Source organism: Ruditapes philippinarum, unplaced genomic scaffold, assembly GCF_026571515.1.
Source record: "Ruditapes philippinarum isolate M1 unplaced genomic scaffold, ASM2657151v2 ctg3706_1_1_1_1, whole genome shotgun sequence".
Taxonomy (NCBI): Eukaryota; Metazoa; Mollusca; class Bivalvia; order Venerida; family Veneridae; genus Ruditapes; species Ruditapes philippinarum.
The window spans coordinates 1,141-23,875 of record NW_026863030.1 but is presented as its reverse complement, the minus strand read 5'-3'; the positions used below and the strand labels follow the sequence as shown (position 1 = coordinate 23,875).

The following is a 22,735-nucleotide window of genomic DNA, read 5'->3' as shown; positions in this document are numbered from 1 at the left end:
GCAAATTGCATCATATTTTAATGTTCTTGAATACAATAACCAAATAAAATAAGTAGAGGAGTTGTCTTGAATGCCATCATCTTTTACCATAATTATTGGGTTAGGGCAAGGGTTACCCTTACCATTACTGTTTAGTGCATGACGTAAGTATTTTGCTTAATTCGGTTAGTACTTTTATATACCGGAAACATGGCTGTTTTCAAATGATGTTAATATAAGCATTAAACAATTTCATGATGAAAGTTATATCAGGAACATTTAACGTAATACTATATAAATCTATAACTGTAAAAGTAGTTCAATACCATAACATTATTTACCAAGCTATATTTGATGATTTAGTTTGTTTGTTATACAATTTAATGGTAAAGTTTGTTTTAGTAAAAATCGACTCAAGGCCTCATATAATAGCATATTCATTTTAAATAAAAAGTCAAAAATCAGTCAAACCACATCTAAAAACTGTTACCATTATTGCGCTGTACTCCCATAACATTATTGCCAATAACATTTCTGTACTTGTGTCATATTAATGTCGTAATTTTATAATCGGGTGAATAATGAATTTTGTATTCTGCGAAAATAAACAACAACAACAACAACATTTATTCAGCATAAAGCAATATCTAACATCACTTCTAGCCTACATATAAACATCTGTAGTAGTTACACATGGAATATAAACACTACCATAAGACAAGAGAAAAGTCACAAATAAACAAGAACGGTAATTTAAGAGAGAAACTGTTTTGTTTAGTCAGAATTGGAATAAATGATTAAGTACAAAATGTAAAAAGGAAAAATAAAATGTATGAAATATTTTTTTTCAAGAAAAGCTAGATGGAAGCTGAAAATTAGTTATTCATGTTCTTTTTGAAGTTTATTTGCAAAGTATAAGTATTTTGAGAGATTTGCTATTTCTTTTTTATTTTTTGTCATCATCAAATGGTCAAATTTATTTAAAGATGGCTTAATAATTACGTCGCAGATATTTCTTTCTAATATTTGAGTATAATGGACAAGTTAATAGGAAGTGATATTCGTTTTCAATCATATTAAGATTACAAAATTGACACATTCTTTCATTTCTTATTACATTACTATACCTTCCTTGTTCAATTTCTAGGTTATGTGATGACAGACGAAACCTAGTTAGTGCTATTTTGAATTTTTTGTCTATCGAATAATTATCAAGATATGATTCAAGTTCAATTAAATGTTTAAATCTACTATAAGTGAGAAGTCTCTGTGAGTTATTAATTTCACTGTACCAAAACTGGGTGTATTAAACACGCAGTAACTTGCTCGGATTGAAGGCAGTCTTTCGTAGTTTTTTAACGAACAGTCGGAAAATAATAGTGTAGATATTTATGGATTATGAGTCGTTTGATTTATGCTACGATTGTTGAAATACCGTAATTAATATTCTTAATGGTAAACCAATCAGTCATCAGAGTTGATTATTGTTTGAACATATTTGATATAAACAAATAATGTAACACATATTTTAATGTCAGTGTAATTGTGATATGGAAATCAAATATTTTGCTTTAATCCATTTTTTCTATTAAATGCATAACATGAGGCTTCTTATTTTTTTAAACTCTTTAAATCTCACGATCCAACCTGTATGTTTTTAGTTACGCCAATTGAATATGATTTCTTTAGATATCATTCATGTCAATAGACCGTTGTGTATTGAATATCTTCGGTTCTCTACGTGGGGTATAAATAATAATTGCAAAACAAGTTTCCAGATACTTTCTATATTAAGCTTATCGTTTTTTATAACATAAGATCCGTTTTTGTTTTGCTCAAATTAAAAACCGACTTGAAAAAAAAAACTATTTGTAGCGAAGCAAAGCAGAAACAGAATATTTGCATTAAATCATACATGATATGTATAAACAGAATATGAATAAAAGCAGATGCCGGGAAAGTGGACATTGATTTGTCACATAAATTATTCAAAAGAAACAATGTTTTTGAATCAGGCGTAGTGAATAACCATACTATTTATAACATACTACTAAACAGAAATCTTATATATGCATTAACGTTTTCGCTTGTAATTTAGTCTAAAGATAGAAATGTCCAGAGGCGTTAGAAATTCATTGGAGTACAATACATCGACTCCTTGGCGGTTAAACTGATATTAAATAAGTAATTTATACCAAACAGTAAAATAGAAGAATCAATCGAATCAAATAAGATAGTTATAGACAATCCCTTATCAAGACTCAAAAATCTTCTTGTTATATCGATATGTTCATATTAATTGCGTTATGTTATTCAAAACAATGATTTAAGGTTAATGCTTACCTTTGGTGAATAGAATCTAAATTACAATTTAAAATTCACAACGTTAATCATAAAAAGACAACATACTTTTTAATGTATTGTTTGGTTTTATTAACCTGAGGCTGTCAACTGCAAACTGATTATCCGGTCAACGCACACAATACATTAATGTTCAATAGTTTTTTGAAAAGTTCCGTGAGATGTACGCAATAAAATTCAATTTAATTTAATTAATTTAACTGTAAATTAGAAAATATCGATACCTTTACAAAGAGCATATTAACAACCTGTCATGTACACTTTTACCATATACAATAGAAGTGTCTTGAATAACTATTCAAATGTAGAATTAAAATGAAAATTATTGCGTCCCTTTAAACGATACTAAACATTGTTTAATATTTTCGTCAGTTTATATATTTGACATAGGGGTGTTGAGGCGTGAAAAAAATAGATATTTGATTTAGAAAAAGTCGTAGTCTAAAGTCAAGGGGGCCTCCGTGGCCGAGTGGTTAAGGTCGCTGACTTGAGATCACAGGTCCCTAACCGCTGTAGGTTCGATCCTCACTCGTGTCGAAATCTTTCATGTGAGGGAGCCATCCAGCTGGCTTATGGAAGGTCGGTGGTTCTACCCAGGTGCCCGCTCGTGCCTGAAGTAATGCCCGGAGGGGCACCTGGGGTCTTCCTCCCCCAATAAAAGATGGAAAAAACAACGAAAAATCTCGGCGGGACGCTCTAGGATGACCCGACTTGAGTGTTCGGTCGCCCATATGGACTTTCCGGCGGCGACCTTAAATAAACGCATTAAAATAAAAAAAGAGGAACATTTAAAAACCAAAAGTTAAAGAGCTCAAATAATAAGAGAAACATACCAGAACGTGTATAGTAAATTGATTTAGGACATGGAGCGAACTTGTTTTCCTTAAAAAAATATTGAAGTGAATTCTTTGTTAGTTTTAATACAATTGCTTATTATCATTTCAATATCTAATTAACGGCAAATATCGTCTCTGGTATTCGCTGTGTATTGGACAATGTTAGTAATGTCTATAAATCATTCGAAATGACAAGGTTAACGTCTTTACTGTCATACAAATTAAGGAAAAAGTAAACAATAGAGTAAGTCATTGATTAAATTTATTGTCAGATTATTGTGACTACTTTTACTTCAATGCCAAGAATGACAAAAGAAAAGCATTTATGATAAATTTTGAGTGAGTGCAGAAATGTTTGATTAAATAGAACCATAGATAGTTAGGATGATTAAATATATTAATTTAAATCATTCCTGCAGTGTTCCTATCATTTGACTCTGATTTAGTGATACAAAATGTTTTTGAACCCACACTGGCCCATACTTCTCGTAATACATGTATCGTACAACTACCGTACATCTTTTATGAATATCTCAACATTTAGCCTTTTTTATAAATTAAGAAATTGTCGGCCAATGTACGTAACATAATTATGAAACATAAATAATTAAGCATAGCGGCAAATCGCACGACCACGGGGTTGATTGAAAATGTAGTTGCTATAATATCCATAATGTGTATAAATAATTTGTCTGTCCCGTTAATCTGATAGATATTACATTGAATGATAGACTTTTGTACGGATTCAAGGGCTTCCTTTACATTCAACCTTGTTTTCTAACAATGTCAAGTAAAACAACAACAAAAATAACAGACAACATTTTTTATGTGAACGCCTATATGACTTGTGGTAAGGTGTCCCTGACAAATTTCTAAACCATTTTAGATTGTCTAAGGATGATAATTTCTCTATCACGGATTTATATTACATATATAAGTAATGTAAATCCGTGTTCTCTATGAATAAAAAAAGATATTAAAATATATTCTCAGTGAAAATAAATTGTTCGCCAGTAAATCGGACACAGTACTAATAAATCTGGGACAAAGTATGAAATTAATTGTCTATCCCGGTAGAAACTGGATCTTTATGCCGTGCATAGTATTCATAATAGAAGTCAAGAAGGCCAGATCATGATGAACTTGTAATACCTTTTTTTTCTATTAAAATATGTGAAGCATTGTCAATTTGGTGGAACAAATATATAATATCCCGTTCTTATTTGTACATCTACCATGGACTTTAATAGACTGTCAGAAGCTCAGTTTTTTTTGCAATTTTATTTTATATTTTATTGGAATTTCATACACGAATACACAGACAGAGTGACACGGGTAAAATACAATAATAATGCTGATGATAATAATAATAAACTTCAAAAAGGAAACAATTAAATACCCCGCTAGCGGTGCGTAAATGCGTTCCATTCCCCCCCCCCCCACTGAGTCCCTCAAATTTTACCGATAGTCACGTGACATGTGCGACAGATACCAGACGGACAGTAAATCACGTTAAGAATTGAAGAAATTTCGGCTATAAACTGATATTAATCAGCAGCTTTTTAATTGATCAGATGTCACTGGGTCATAAAATGTTGTTAGAGTATGTTACCGCAACTTGTGACCCTATCTGGTGCGATATTTGTGTATTATGCAATTATTTAGCGTGAAACGTAGGGGTCCGAAAGAGAACAGCCGATTTATGACACTTCGTTTGATGCGGTTCGGACTAACTTTGAATCGGCATAACTTTTTTTAATAATCAAGCAATTAACATGCGGTTTAAAGCACATGAAAGGAAATTCATTTACGGAGGGAACCGTGTCAGGGATTTTTGTTTGCTCAATCAGCGACTTAATTATCTTTAATTACGTAATATGTATGGTGGAAAAAGTCGCATAAAATGTTTGACGTTACGATATATTTTTTTGAGAAAAGATAGAAAGAATTTGAGATACGGTTTCCCAGATAATATAAGTAAGGTTATTTTCCAAAAGTTTGATGACAAAAAAATAAAAAATGACTTTGATATGACAATTTAAAATTTTAGGATTTTTATTCAAAATCAATCATTTACAAAGGCATTTTTTCAAATATGTTATTTTTTATGATGATCAACGACATTTAATGCACAAAGATTAAATAAATAACAATTATTACTAAAATAACTTGGTTTAAATGACATTTATGTGAGTACCACGGAAAGTGTCCGTTGTCACCTTAAATGTGCAAGCTAAAAATGGGTAAATTACTAAAGGACACAACATATGTGTGTTGTGCTTAAACTTAAGAATAAGTAAAATCTGGGACTCTATTAAGACTATTAAAAGATTCAAATACTATTGAAAAATAAACTAAAATTAACTGGCCATTAAATGGGCTTTGATGACATGCATGAAGGTGTGGGAAGATTGAATATCTCTAAGATTTTGAGGAAGGCCGTTCCATAGTGAAATACCATTAAAAGCAAAAGATTTTCTACCAAAGCTTCCAACCTTTGGTAAAGAAAATCGTCCTGTGTCACTAAAAGAATAGCTTATACAGGAATCTGATGTTGAAAGTGCAGACACTCTGGACCTGGTACAGCGGTCATGGACCTGATTAAGGGGTACAAAATGCTCCTTAAGGTATTTTGGGGCTGTGTCAGACTTTATTTTATGGTCATGGCAAAGAGTTATCTGATCAACTCTTTTGGAGACCGGTAACCAGTTAAGAACCTTAAATTGCTCTGGCCCAACATGTGACCTGCTGTCCTTATTCAAAACAAAACGAACCAATTTATTCTGGGTTGTTTGGAACCTTTTCTTCCAAAACTGAGTACCAAAAAGAACAAACATAATCAAAATGGCATTGAATAAAGGACATGACCAAGAGTTTCCTAGTGTGGAGATCCAAGAATTGACTTTTCCTATACAAGTATTTCAGCCGGTCATTTGCTTTCGTAACCACTGACCGTGCAATTTCTTCACAGGAAAGGTTCTGGTCCAAAGTTGCACCGAGATATTTAACTGAGCTGGTAGCCTGGATATGTATACCATTACATGAAATATTTAAATTGCCTTTTGACCTTAACCTTGGTTTTGAACAGCAAAATTACATGAAAAATGCAGACTCGGTTTGATTTGGTCTATACATGGGGGATAATGGAGAGGAGCAACATCCCTCACGTCCCTAGCACCAATTTGAACGGTACTCAATTCTCAACACTTAAAATTGCTGGACTCAATTATCCCAAAGGACCAGAAATATAACAACCCTGAAGTACGGGGCAACATTAAACGGCTGCCACACATCACTTGACAATGTATAAATATCCGAAGAAAGTTATCCCTCGGAAACATTAAAAACAGCAACATTACATGAAAATTACAGACTCAATATGTTTGAGTCTGTACATGAGGGAAAATGAAAAAGTGCCACAACCCTCACGTCCCCTGAAAGTCGATTTATAACCTTTGAACACATATGTATGATTTATGTTGCATACTATATACTATGCCAGAGGATTTAACGACGCTTTGTTGATAGCTTGTGACTTTCATTTACCAAAATAGAATTTAATTCACACTGTGAATGAATGAAATGAATAGGATACCTTCTTTGTAAGTGCATATTGACTGAACAATATGCGTAAAAATGATCTAAAATGAGGAACTAATTTGAAATCTCATATATTTATTTATTTTTTATTTATTTATTTATTTATTTATTTATTTATTTATAAGTCACATAGTAACGCTTAGTTCGTCGTTTCGGTGTTCATTTTCTGTTTCATACCATAATTATATTTGTTTGTTATGAAATCACAAAAATAAAGTGATACATTAAGGGGAGCGGTGGTCTAGTGGTTAAGGTGTCTGCCTCTCAACCCAGAGTTCATGGGTTCGAGCCCTACTCGGGTCACGACCATGTTTCTCCATATGACACCAGTACTGGTTGGTTCGAAAGTGATTAATATAAGTTGCAAGAACTTGTTTCGCAATCGAGCTTAAATAAATATGTTTAAACCAAAGTGATATATTACAGTGTTACATGTATGTTACATACAACTCTCAACAAATATAGCTCCCCGGTGATATGGTGATCATGATGGTGATGATGATGATATTGATAATGATAAACGTGATGATGTTTTTATGAAGATGATAATGATAACGATTACCATGTTGATGATAACGGCGCATCAAAGCAAACAGCGATAGAAAACAACTTGCTATTGCTGGTTCAGCAAGGGGGAAAACGTTTATTCTAAAAATTAATAATTTATAATGATACATTTGTAAGTCATTTAAATCATTAGCTTATATATTTCATATAAATTACAGCAAATACGAATCATAGACCATAAATGAAATTATAAATAAACTTAGATATTTTGATATGTTACTGTGGGTAACCATTGAGCATATAAATGCATGGGAGTTGGATCCATATTTCTTCATTTTTATTGTTAAGATACCATCGTAAAAAAAGAACAGGATCATTTTTTTTATAAAATCGTATAATTTGGCAGAACATGATTGATAATTATATGAATAAATAAATAGATATGCGACCTGCAAACAGGTTCTTTTAAATATTTCTTTATTCACTCAATGTTTAAATTATAACAAAACTTTTATTTAAACGACAATGTCTGCAAAACAAGGTTATATTTTAAGTTTTGTGTATTTTTAAATATAAGGTTGTGACAAAGCAATTTAAAGAAAATCAAATATTTACACGATTGATATATTTGATCAAATGAAGTATTAAATTATGTTCAATAAATACATGTCAGACAGCAAGGTTAACACGTTACATCAAGTTGGAAGATCGATAGCACACAAATATATTTACAAAATCAATTGATTTAATAATACACCATTTGAATGATTTTAACAAGCCAAACAGAAACATGATATTTGTCTTTCAACAACTTGTTTTATTCATTCATAGGTAATATCTTTAAATAAACCATTTGATTTGGTATTGCACTAAGGTATGAGTTGTTACATTTTCATTGGCTAATAGGCAAGCGGATTTTTTTATCAAGCGCGAGTATAATAGCGTTCAAACAACCATTTAAATTCAAAAAAAGGGAGGAATACATTGAACTACATTCTTTAAGAGAATAAAGTTATAAGTTTTATATGACAAAATGCAATAATGAGACTTCATTTATACATTTGAATTGAAAACATTTTAAAGATGAACCTTGTGCACAGTTTCGATACCACTTGATTCAAAACAATGTAAATGTATTAAAGAAGATACTTTACCGTAAGAAATATATTTTAACTTGTCTAATACATGTAGAATCATAAATCTTTCTGTATTAGTCAACTGATGTAGTTATTTATTTGTACTGTATTTGCACATTTTGTAATCAGGTAAACTCTTTTCATGGAATAACAGATGTCATGTTTTGTGTACAGTTTTCTGTATTGGGATATTCAAATACATCTTTTTCGGTCACTTCGGTTTCCAAAGATAGACATATCGAAGCACATGCTTTTAGGCTCAGTGTAAATAAACAGAGTGAAAGAAAAGTTATGTCGAAGGATCTTGTTGTGTTCTAACGGATGCCAAACTCAAACAGATAAAAACTTTCATGCCTGAAATGATTTTTGGTTCAAACTTAGCGATGAAATTTTATATTCTTTTTGACTTACTAATATCAAAACAAAGAATTGTTACCAAAACTTGGTACCAATTTAGTTGTTAATCTAGAGAGCTAGGTGTCCTTTCTTTAACTGTATATCGAAGCCACTTTTTAAATATATATATTGACTTTTTTGAAATTGATATATAGTTCTCTGGTCCCAATCAGTGAAGAAGACAATAAAAATGTCATCGTTGATTTGTGAGATATGATAACAGAGAACAAACTCTATATATGTGAATGTTGAGCTTGTTTCAATGTGTAGTGCAGTTTGTGACTGTATATAAAGCTGTTCTGAAACCATCATTTTTGTGATGGTGGATGAGCAGTGGCTATGCTTTCATGACTGTTCTGCTAGGCGCTGTGCCGTAATTGGACTGGCATATCGATGTGGTGGTATGTGTGTATATATTCTCTCATTTCTATCAATTTATCTGCACACTTGTATCTTAAGTGATCCCACGCAGGGGAAAGTATAACTGTATTGAATTTAATTATCTCCCTTTATATATACTTTATCTGTCTAAATTCATTGTATCCTACGGATCTACTTGATCTTACGTGATCCAGTTGACTTTCGAAAATAGATATATAGTTCTCTGGTCCCAATCATTAAAGAAGACAATAAAAATGTCATCGTTGATTTGTGAGATATGATAACAGAGAACAAACTCTATATATGTGAATGTTGAGCTTGTTTCGATGTGTAGTGCAGTTTGTGACTGTATATAAAGCTGTTCTGAAACAATATTTTTGTGATGGTGGATGAGCAGTGGCTATGCTTTCATGACTGTTCTGCTAAGCGCTGTGCCGTAATTGGACTGGCATATCGATGTGGTGGTATGTGTGTATATATTCTCTCATTTCTATCAATTTATCTGCACACTTGTATCTTAAGTGATCCCACGCAGGTGAAAGTATAACTGTATTGAATTTAATTATCTCCCTTTATATATACTTTATCTGTCTAAATTCATTGTATCCTACGGATCTACTTGATCTTACGTGATCCAGTTGACTTTCGAAAATAGATATATAGTTATCTGGTCCCAATCATTGAAGAAGACAATAAAAATGTCATCGTTGATTTGTGAGATATGATAACAGAGAACAAACTCTATATATATGTGAATGTTGAGCTTGTTTCAATGTGTAGTGCAGTTTGTGACTGTATATAAAGCTGTTCTGAAACCATCATTTTTGTGATGTTGGATGAGCAGTGGCTATGCTTTCATGACTGTTCTGCTAGGCGCTGTGCCGTAATTGGACTGGCATATCGATGTGGTGGTCTGTGTGTATATATTCTCTCATTTCTATATATATATCATTACACGCTAGCAGGCAATATATAACAAAAGACAGCAGAGATCTAAACGCGTATAAACAATAGAAGTTTTATCCCTTTAATCAATACATGTGACAGAGACGTTAAGGCGAAACTGTATATATATATACAGTTCTATATCTATTCAATGGATAAAAGGAGCTACTGCGTAAGCAGAGTATCTTTTTTATTTCGAAAACATCATTACCGGCCTGGTAAAGCTTAAATATAAATAGACCTTACTTAAAGGTAAGTAACACATTGAATATTAATGTGCTATTATTACGATTGCAATGAGTCTTCATATATCCCTGATTCCATTTTTTTTTTAAATCGGGTTTGCTGCGTCCTATGAACGTTGCCTTTGTCTTCTCGATTTTTAGGACACAAACAAAAATGTTTGACTGAAATTTTCACAACAGGCACAAAAGAATAACTGCGATATTTAAACATGCGTCAGTAACTATAAACATTTTGCAGAGTAAACTCTGAAATTTTCCTTTAAAAACTCATCAATTTTAACAGCCAATCTGAATATTTATTATAAGACAAATGAAAAGCTAACTCGTTACCTTCAAAGATAATTTTAAGTACATTTTTGTATAGACCGTATTACAAGTCATTTAGCTATCACCACTTATTATAGAAAACGTAAATGGCATGGATCCCAAAATATCTAAAATATGACAAAAACATTTATTACAAACTATTTCACGCGAATATAGAAAATAGCGTGAAATAATTTGTAATAATTATTTTATAATAATTGTTTTATGAAGGTAGACTTACTTGATTTGCTCCCTTCCATATGCATCACTTTCCAATGGCATGTCAGTACCTGGTTAGATGATTTCAGTTGAAAATTAAAACGCCTTGCGTCTTTATAACATCAGAGGAGCGTGTGAAGATTAATGACGATCAGACAGCAGAGAACTGGTTCTATATACGTTGGAAAAAGATATGTGTGGAATGTATGACTGACAAAGATTTTTTAAAGTAAAGAAAAATAACAGCAAAATTTAAATTGTTGAAATGTAATCTTTACTGCCGATGACTATCAGAGGAAGGTTGTTAGGACAAAGAATTAAAGATACATTTAATAAATTTCATAGAAAAATAAATAGCGACATTTCATTAATAAATTGGGTTTAATATCGACTCCATGTCTTATTTTGGTGTCCAAACAACCAAAATGAGTTTTATTAGCATGAAAATAGGTAGCCTCATTGTGGCGAAATGGGAAGTACAATTTCTGTTTGCATGAGAAACCCCGCCTTCGGATCATCCGTACATCAATATTAAATCAACAAACATGACTATAAGTGGCAGTCCTAATTTAACGGTATATTTCCGCATTGTAACGGATGTTTTCATACAAATTTAATCTTTTTACGAGATGATTACTTTTACTGAATCCCAGGTTTAGTGCACCGTGAAGCTTAAACGGTAAAACTGTGTTTGCACAAGAAAATATCACATTTGCTGTGTTCCGGATAACAACTATAAAACTGTGACGTAGCGCATACACGAGCTCATTATAGTCTTCATTTGCATGTTAAAATTCGTATACGAACTTTAGTGTTACCGTGGGGTTTCCCGTTTAAAATCTCAATTTATGAACAATATTTGATGAGATTTACAACAATACTATTAAACAGGTTAATGAAACTGTAGAATGTTTGATTTTTAGGCCGACGGCAAAATATTTTTACATATTTATTTAATGTAACTTTAAACTTTGAAATACAAAGAGGGACATTTATTTAAAAAATGAAAATATAAAGGAGTCCTCGAAATTCATATTCACTCTGTGAATGTAGGTTCTTATCTGTTCGCTAGATATATCTTTTCATGCATGCGCCGCGCCAAGAATCATTCATTTGAAAATGAATGTACTCGTATATACCAAATAAAATGGCAACATCGCAAAACTTAAATTAAAACTCCATATGGATCATATCTCAAAGGGCCACTTCTGAACGGTCTACCATGTAAACCACATTTTTACAGCTCTGGCAACAATAATTAAAGAATGAATGTATCATTGTCATACCTAATTATTCTCAAGCTAATAAGCAGCATGTAGCCGATAAATAGCCTGCCATACATGACCAAGGACTCTGAATCTGATACTTTAAATACATAAGTCTTAAAGAGTCACTATTTATAAAACAAATACTGCCTCTAACATGCAATTTAAGTTTTATAAACTATCAATTTAACATGACCTTTTCAATAGAAATTGTCATATTTATACTTATGTTATTCTACAATACAATAACGCAAATATCCTTTCCAAAATTCAAAGATTATGGAACACAAAAAGCAAGTTCTTCACCATATATTTTACTCACGTTTTGTTCAGTAATGGGCATTTTTGTACTAATTTAAGAGCACGAGATTTTTTAAAAAATTTGGAAACATACGCAACTTTTCATGGAATGATACAAACGTGTCATATCGATGAAAATTATCGTATGAACACATCTTCCGGTGTTTCTAAATTTGAAACTCAACAATTTTATTTCAAACTGTTGAATTCTAATAAAACCGGTACATAGTGGAAGTAATCGATAGGCTTCACTTACCAGTAGAGTTTATGGACTATCTACTCAAACCGGGACTGCAACATTTGGAATTTTCAATTATGCCGTCTTGGGCGTTCTTCAGAGATTTCGTTTTTTATTTAAAATAGTACAAAAACGTATATACTTTCTTTTATTTTATCATAGTTGAAAAAGATAACATGTGATCGCTATCTTCAACGTTTATTTCACGATTCAATATGTACAATACAATTGCTATATTCAATACCTTTTGGTAATTGTATAGCTTTTATATGAGCAAATGCTATGCCATTATATCAAAGTTTAAATAAACTTTTCACAAAAGTAAGTGTGCGTGACCTTAACAAGAAAGCAGTTAGCGGAACTAATTATTATAGAATATTTAGAGGAGGAATTAGTATCAAGTTTCGTATTCAAGGTTGGTAATATCAAACTTTAAATAAATTATTACAATGTTTGCTTCTGCTAGGTCAATTACAGACATAACATATAAATAATTAAATAAATAGCAAATATATTAATTTTGAAGACAGGTTTTTGATTCATGCTTTCGAATTTCTTTTTTGTATACCAACTTAATTGTTGCTATTCGAGACACCGTAGGCGTGAATCTTAATAATATAAGGATAAACCTAACAACCAAAAAAACCATCTACATTTAAATATTGTGAATCAAATATCATTGTAGACACTTATCATAAAATAGTAAACATAATTATACAGTTTTACATACTTTCCATTAATAAGCAGCATGTAGTACCGGTGCTAGTCAGCCAAAAAAGAACAACTAAAACAAATATTATCATCCTTTGACTTCTGATTTCAAAGTACATGTATGACATTTATTTGGAAATAAAGTATGCGCTTATGATTCAATGGAATCGCATGTTTCATATTTCAATTTTCTTGAATACAATAACCAAGTAGAATTAGTCAACCGCATATTTCTTTATCGAGACGCATGGAGTGGTCTAGCTCTCAAAACAAACAAACTGTCATTTATGTTATTATCTAAGTCATAGTAAGGGGTTAAGTCTAGGGTTAACACTTACACCTATAGTTGTGTACATGAACTTATTATCACAAACGTAAGATATCAATAAACAATTACTGTCTGATGTTCCCATTTTATCATTTTATGAATGATATAAAGCATTACTATTATTTTAAGCAAACTTAATATTCTATTATGTTCTGTTTGTACTATTATATAGTTCTTGAACTACCAAAAACATTGCCATTTTTCAAAGAGATGTCACGAGCATTAAACATTGCATGATGAAAAGTGTATCAAGACTATTTGAAGTAATAACATCGTATCAATTTTAACTAACTGTATTTTATTGTATAGTTAGTTTCTATTCGGCAACAGGAGCAATTGCATTAATGGTGTAGTTTGTTTCATTTCGGCCAAAGCAGCAATGAAAATCGACACAATTAAGGCTTATCATAATCATTTTATATGAAAAGTACAAACAATCAGCGAAACAACATGGAAATTGTTACTATTATCGCTCTGTACTCCCATTGCATTCTTGCCAATAACCTTTCTATACTTATGTCATATTAATTTCATAATGTTATAATCGGATGAATAAATGAATTTTAATTTGGTTGAAAGTTTAAAAACGTAGTTATTTGCTCGTAATGTAACCATTCGCACGTAGTTCTTCTAACGAATTGTCGAAAATAATCTTGTAGAAAATCGTTTACCTTCATTTATCATATATTATTATTATTCTTTACGCCAAACAAACCACTCAATTTGTATAGATTTTTAACAAACAGAAAACAGATCAAGTAAAACGAATAAACAAAATGATCAAAAAGATCAATTTTGAATTGATCAATGTTGTAAGGTCTCATCCACGCAAATTGAATAACCAATTTTAAAATCATTATGTTTATAAAGTACTACTTGTAGTTTAGCAAAACAGAAATATGATATTTTCATTGATTACCGTGTTGGCTTGTATGTTTTATTTATTAATAGAGAAGAATGTTTGAGTATCACTGGTGTATAGTTTAGAACAATGGCTCAAAGGACAGTCAAAATGATATTTAAAACCAAACATAAAATAGAAGAAGCAATAGAATTTAACTAAAGATGGACGCGAGTAGTCGGCTATATAAATTGTATCCCCTTCCCAAGGCCCCTCTTCAACCAAATTAAATATAAAGATGGATGAAATTATTCCAAAAGACAAAAGTTCAATAGAAAAAAGTATATGTACTTATTTTTGCAATATGTTTTATCATGTATGTATATATATTAATGAGATTACTGAAATCTGTAACTTGTTGAAAGTTAATAAACGCCTCACAATTATAGATTAGATTTTTCTCTGCTCATCATGTAAATGATATTGAACGGGGTGTTGTTTTAACAATTTAACATAGGAAACATTGAATTGATAATCAAGACTATTACTTTCTTTCTGTAAAACAAATGCTATTTAAGTAACATAAGAAGGTGATTCGCAACATTAAAAAAAAACGACTGAACGTTCGGACCAACCTTTTCAACCGACATTTTGGTTTTGGCATGCGACCATGTTAAATAATTGAAAATGTCCAATACACAACCCAAGTAGGTTATCATTATTGAAATACTGTACTAAAATGTCGAATGAAATTATTGCGTTCGATCACATATAAGTTAATTTTTCAAATAGTAAACTGGCGTATTTCATATTATAGATTTTAATTGTGTACCCTAATTTTTAAGAAAACGAATGTAAGTCCAATGACCCTAAACTACAAACTAAATTACAAAGCGCTGCTCTTTATTTGATGATTATAATTCTATATTTAAGAAAGCTGGAGATGGCAGAGTCTTGCAATAATGAGATTTTCCGTAAAGCCATTGTTAAGAATTATGTGGCAGTCAAGAAGTATTTGCAGCCTGATCCTATCATTGATTGTGAAACAGAATTACTCACAGTTGCAGACAGAAAGAATATCAAGGTACGATATAAAATATTTTAAAGACCAGTACAGTTTAGTTTACGTTATTCAATTGTCAGTATTTTATGAGTTTGTGACAATGGTGAATTTTATTTTATATTGTAAATTGTTATATTTGAGTATAAAAGCTGAGGCATTCGAGGAATAATTTTAGATCATGCTTGAAACTTACATTTATTCAAACACAACCTATCATTTCCGCATAAGCTATTTCAAAAAGTGATTTTAAAATAAAATCTATTCTTACTATAGAATCACAAATTAAACGCATACCGAACGTATTGGAATCGTTATCAACATTAAATTTATATAAAAATAAAACAATTGTGAATCTTATTGATAAAATACAATGTTACAGGGTAAGGACCCAACTGATAAGAATGAAACGATATTGAAAAACGTAAGATCCAAAGGTGCTAATGGTTACACAGATTTTAAAGAGCTTCTGAGAAAGACCTGTCAGACTGCCTTATTAGAGCTGATTGTTTGTGCAGAGAATGGGCAGGACACAAAAGAGATAGAGAGTCGGCTTGAGAAAACCGCAGTGTTAAGTCCAGAGTATATCAAACACAAAGGTGGTAAGTCAATTGTTTTCCTTTCACAGTGTTCAGAGTTGCATTTTTGTGACTGCAAGCCGTCGGTTGTTAGTTGCCTATCATTCTTCGCGAATATATGTCTTTAAACAACATTTCTACCTAAAATTTTCGATAAATATCAACTTTTACATAAATGATTTCAAGTAGGTTTCACCAATATTTTGGCTTGTCGATAATTACCTCATACTTAAATATGTTTTCTTAGAGAGAAATATACATAACTTAGCTGGAAACGTCAGTTGTTAATGATTTTCTTGTATTAAACTCAAAGTCATCACTGCCATCATGATAATTATTATCTATTTAATATAATTTTACTTCACAAACTACATAGATCTATACGATTATTCAAATAGCTTGATTTGTGTTAATATAAATCTGGATTATCATAAAAAAACAACAACAAAAAGGGCAGATTTGACACTTCTTGCAAGATCAAGTAAATTCGTAAAGGACGTTGATAGCCTTTCTGACCCAGACTCCTAGCCAAAAAGTCTTGCAGTAATTGAGTCACGAACACTCTATACCACGGGGTATGAACTGTTTCAAAAAGGATGGAGTTATCTTAAGAACTCCATCCCTCGTGTAACAGTACCCCCGTAGGGGCCTTCGCGACACATATAACATGATATAACGACACCACGGTGGTAAATGCACGATATAATTTCGTGTTTTCACCATCGTTCTGTCGACCTTTCAACATCGTGGTTTCGTTGTTTCATGTAACCAAACAGTTAACATTGAAGCCTGTGGCAAAGTGGGATCTGTATTGTTATTAAAATGATTTCGTTAACACCGTTACTCACAATCTGTAAATATGAGTATATATAAAACTAAAAATTTGCTAAGGATCACCTTTTTGACATTGCATATTTCAGTCCTATTATCATCATGTTAAAATCATATTTCCGCTAACGATACACCTGAACGGGACCTCGTAATCGTATACTTTCGTTATCGATTTGTCATGTACACCTTGCACGATAAGCACGTGGAAAAGCATGCTCATAGAAATTTGTTGTTTTATGGCCTTGTGCTTTCACATAAACGTATACAAGCAGCAACACTTCTCTCGTTTTATTGTAAAACTGTGTTCGAAATTAATATACTATAGCAAGTCGATAGGTTAGACGTCATCTTAGTGAAGATGAGATGAACAGGGGTATTGGAATGTTGGAGGATGGCCGTTTACAAAGGCACGTTGGCCATGTCATTGGGGTGTCCGAGAGAGTTGTTTCCAGGATGTGGAACCGATTCCAAATGACCGGAGGTCGGGAACGTTCAACGACTCAAGCCTTTGACCGACTTATTGTCCTTCAGGCCAGACGCCAACGTTTCTCGAACGCATTACTTTAACAGAACGCCATATTCAAGAGCGTTTCCAATGGGCACAGACTCATGTCACATGGACAGTAAATGATTGGACACCGTTCGTCTTCACCGATGAGTCAATGTTTTGACTTCGCGGACAGACGGCTAGGGTTTAAAGAAGTCCAAATAAACGCTAAGCTGTTGCATGCGTTGCAAAACACGACCGTTTTGTTGAGGTTAAGTCATGGTGTGGGCGGGAATAAGCGCTCAGAAAAAGACGGACCCACACATCATTGAAAACGGCACACTGATGGCAGTAATGTACGTCAATGAAAATCTTAGACACCCATGTACGCACGTACACTGGCGCAGTCGGCCATGATTTCATTCTTGTGGTTGACAACGCTCTTGCACACAGATCCCACATCACAAATTGATATCTTGAGGAGGCAACTATAATCCGCATTGATTGGCCAGCGAGGTCCCCAATTTATATCCAATTGAGCATGCTAGGGATACGCTGCAGAAAGCCATTTTTCACGCCACGTCAAAAACAACAACAGTTCAGGAGCTAAGACATGCAATCTTAACAAAATGGTCCCAGATTCCTCATCACAAGGACTGCAGGCTCATCAGCAGCATGCGGCGGCGATGCCAGGCCGTTATTAAGGTAGAACGCGACACTTTTGCGAACTTTCAAGTACCGTCTTGGAAATTGGCATGAGAAGGTTGACCATGTTTCTGATTACATTCCGTTTAATTTATTCCAATAGTTTCGGCCAATTTTTGTACACACGACATCAAAGTTGACCATCAAAGCCCGTTTCGAAAATGACGTCGTTGCATATCAATTGGCAACTGTTACGGGTATCACAGCGCCATTGGCGGTAAAAATACCTGAAATTCTACAGGCATTCGACGGAAATTATTTTTTACTTTAAGCTGATTTAAAAATTTATCGATGATGGTTGTTAATTGTTGTTTCAATAATTATATGGGTATTTCAATTCCATTTGGGTTTAAATTAGTGATTTTACTGGGTCAAATTATGTCACACTGGTTTTCATAAAAATCTGTAAACATCTATTTATTAAATACCATATATGATTATTAAACATTTGTTTTAGCTGAAGTAGCTATTAACCAAGTTGGAATTTGGTGATTTGAGTTATCAATTGGCAATTAATGCAAAAATGGAGAATTATTTACTACGTTTCGAGCTTATCAAAATTATAAATCCAGAGATAAGAACCGGTGTCAAGGGACTTGAGTATACAAACTGGGTCCCATAAACAGCTGTTGTTAAATTAAAGTAGAGGTAAATAAATATTGCAGTCTATATGTTAATGTAAGAGTAGAAAAAAAGGATTTTACATTAAAGACCAGTCCTAACTTCTTATATTAATATGACTACTGGGATCAAGGTCACAGTTATACTTTAACAAATAAATTAACATTAAACTGTGCCACCACTTTTTCATTTAAAGATATGGATTATTATTTATTTAAATATATGTTTTACATTGTACACAATATTTTACTAGCTTTGTTTTTCCATTTTCTTTGCGAAAGCCCTATAATTAAGAAATTGATTTTTTTTTTTTTGTAAAATAAAAAGATGGCGAGTTTTATGAAGATATCTTATAGGAATCGCGTTTTAATTACTAGTTTTACTAAGATTTGTATTAAGGTGCAATGATTGGTCATTTGCTTTTAATGACTTCTTTATGGCAGTTATATTTTTAAATAAAATTTATATTGTACTGACCTCTTTATATAGTATCTAAAATGAATCATTGATGAAAAAAAATCTATAAGGTTTTCCTAACATACTTAAAGTGTAATACCCCTATATTTATTTGCATCATAAATCGATTTTCGCGATAATAAGAGAAAATAAGATTTGTTTTTGAAATAGTGCATTTATCTGTTTAAATAATTATGTAAGTTTTATATTTATGCATTTTTTGGTTGATTTTAATATAAAGAATGAAATGTTTTGTAATGAAATATAAAACGTTTGTTCGGTAAATATGGTAAATATCTAAAATAGTGTAGAAAGAAGGCATGCAAAAATAACCCAAGAGGGCGACTACGAAAATAAGATCATAACTTATAAAATTGTATTAATTGCAAAAGTAAATCTTCTCTTATAAAACAAGAAAAGGTAGTGGTGTGAAAAAGCATCAAAATAAAAGCAAGAATTAACTAGTGCGAAAAAAAACAAACAAACCAGAAACAACTTCTACAAGAATATAAGATCTACTTTATATAGAATATGTATGAAAATAAAATCTATAGTGTACTCTCACAGGCACGAGTATCGGAAGAAAAAATATGACCAGATTGATATAAAAAAAACTGTGTTCATCTTAATATGGTCACATAATTAAAAAAATGTAATAATGACCCCTTTAATAGTAAAGAGAAGGCCGGAAACTCCAGATTTGAGCCTACGAGCAAGGGATTCATTTCCCGGGCCGATGTGAAAACAATTGGCAAGACAATTAAAAAAAACTTTTATCACTATTTAAACTAATTCACGTTTGCTTCAAAATGAGACCGACCCAAAGTCTCTAGCCCTTCCTGTTCATAAAATATCTATCAGGAAAAGAGCGAATTCGTGCTAAAAATCCTTGGTAGACAGAATTGCGGCACAACAATTCGGTACGTAAAAAAGACTTATACATGTATGTCAGCTGTGTACGGGTCAAAATCACTTGAATTTACTAAATACATTAATTTGGACCACTCACAACTGTCAGTAGCATCTGATACACACAAGATTCTAGTTTCAAACCTTTCCACGGTCTTTAAATTCCTTTCTACGCCATTGTCAATTAGCTGTTCGATATTTTGTAACGAGTCTAGCAACGAAAACAGCAACGTTTCACACAAAGATGCCTAATGGCGTAGAAAGCGATTGAAAAACCGTGTAAATGTTTGAAACTGGAATCTCGTGTGTATTACACGTTCGTAGAAGTACAAACCTTGTTGCATTATATGGTGAATTAAGAAGGTATCCTATGATGATACAGCGTAAAATAAATTTGATTAGATTTTGGATACGAATGATAATACATTACTTAAAATGACATACAATATGCTTAAAGATGATTTTAATGATGGTAATAACTATAATGGTCATAATTGGGTCGGACATGTTCAAAAATTTTTCGATGAAATAGGTATGTCAAACATTTGGCTGTTCATAAATGCTGACATCGTATCTTTACAAACAACTATTAAACAAAGAATAATTGATATATATTGATATATATAAAGATATATATAAACAATCATGGAATGCTGAAATTAGAACTTCAAATAGATTACAGTCATATAGCTGGTATAAGAAAGAATTAAAAGTAGAACGATATTTAGATGTAATACCAAATAGTAAATTTAAAATAGCTCTGACAAGATTCCGACTATCATCCCATGATTTAATGATTAAAAAAGGAAGACGTTTAAATATTCCCAGAAATGAAAGAATATGTTCAAATCGTAGTATGAATGTTATAGAAAACGAGTACCACTTTCCTTAAGTATGCCCAAAATATCCTAACTTAAGAAATTTATCTCACTTATGTATGAATTTAGACTCTGTTAAAAGTGTTTTGAATGTCAGCAAATTTAGATACAAAGCTTTCCATCTGCAATAATTCTTCTTTATTCCAAAACGAATTTCATCATCATAACCTGATGTTCACTTCTTTGTTTTCTTTTTAACTTGTGTAAGTATTTTAAGTTAATGTTAACACAATGAAATGGATCTCAATATTTGAATTGTTTTACAAAATGTATTCAATTAACACAAATGTTGCTCGTAACAAGAGAAAACATATTCTTTGTAATATGTTTTACTTTAGAAATGACACAACAGATAAATGATAATACTAATGAGAAGTATTGTTAAGGAAATACTTTAAAAATCAATTATGTTCACTCTGTTAAAAAAAGAATAATTTAAGATTTATTCCGTTTTTCCAGGACAATTATTATCATAGTAAAAAATGACCCAAAATTGAAAAGGGTTTAAACGCTTTTCACTCAAATCGGACTGACAATAGCACAAACATATGAATTTCAATGTATTTCTTGTGTATTTCTTAGATATATTTTATTAATATATGTTTTAAGTGTTATATCATCTATGTGAAAAATTAAAATATCATGTTTTTAGGCTTATAAACCTCAGTGGAGTTCCAATAAAATTTATTTGCAAAATCATAAAAAATAAAGTTAATACTACACTGAGAGGATGTTCTAACTAGACCTTTGGTTAATCAGCTATATTGTTTTAATGTATTGATCAATTTAGGTTATATTTCGGATATTTATTACTACACATAAGATGCATACTTCTGTAGAATTTTATTCAAATCACATTTCGATAAAATGTCAAACTTAACAGAAAAAAACAGTCTTATAAAAAGTCAAAGTCGCAAAATGGCGGAAAATTACAATGTGGAAAGTCACTCAACAATATCACTTAACTGTCCTGGTAAAACTCTTTGGTTTAATATTTGGTGTGACCACCTCTAGCTCTCAGTAAGTGAGCACATCGTTGTCTCATCGACATAACATAGTTTGAAATAGTCTGCTGAGGAATGTTTGGCCCATTCTTGGATCAGCATCTGCTCTAAACTGAACAAGATTTGCGGGCGGATTCGGTCCGTTCCGAACACGGCGGCCAAAGTTCATCCCACAAATTGCTCAATGGGGTTCATGTCCGGGGATTTAGACGGCCATGGAAGAACTCTCACTTTGTTGCTGTCGTAGAAGCCTCTCCGTGGTCGCAGGCTGTGTGCAGGGTCGCCCCATCCTGCATCAGAACCATACCTCGCCCACCGACACGCAGGTGAGGAATGGCCTCCGGAATCAGAATCTCCTGTTGATATCTCAAAAAGCGTTGAGATTACCACGGATGACTACGAAAGGTTGGTCTTAGTATGAAAGGAAATCCAAGCCCAAACCATCACCGATTTTGAGCACTGAATTCACAAAATCTCGTGCATAATTATAAAACTACACATGAAGGCACGTGCACATTGGAATATCGTCACGGTCGATGATTTTCATGACTTTTAAAAAGCATTGGCCATGTAATTAATTAATGCAAATAATAAAGTCCATACATTTTACCA

At 32.1% G+C, this 22,735-nt stretch overlaps 1 protein-coding gene across 1 annotated transcript in view; it reads left to right on the top strand.

The window, feature by feature from the left end:
• The window catches only part of LOC132720941 (uncharacterized), a gene marked incomplete at its 3' end in the record, with an annotated part of 40,772 nt that extends 18,244 nt beyond the window's left edge, over nucleotides 1-22,528 (top strand). Inside the window, exons 2-4 of the mRNA XM_060705187.1 lie at nucleotides 15,528-15,678; nucleotides 16,037-16,321; nucleotides 22,371-22,528. Coding sequence (XP_060561170.1) covers nucleotides 15,528-15,678; nucleotides 16,037-16,321; nucleotides 22,371-22,528 — 594 coding nt within the window. The remainder of the gene's footprint in view (nucleotides 1-15,527; nucleotides 15,679-16,036; nucleotides 16,322-22,370) is intronic.
• Nucleotides 22,529-22,735: the final 207 nt, after the last annotated feature.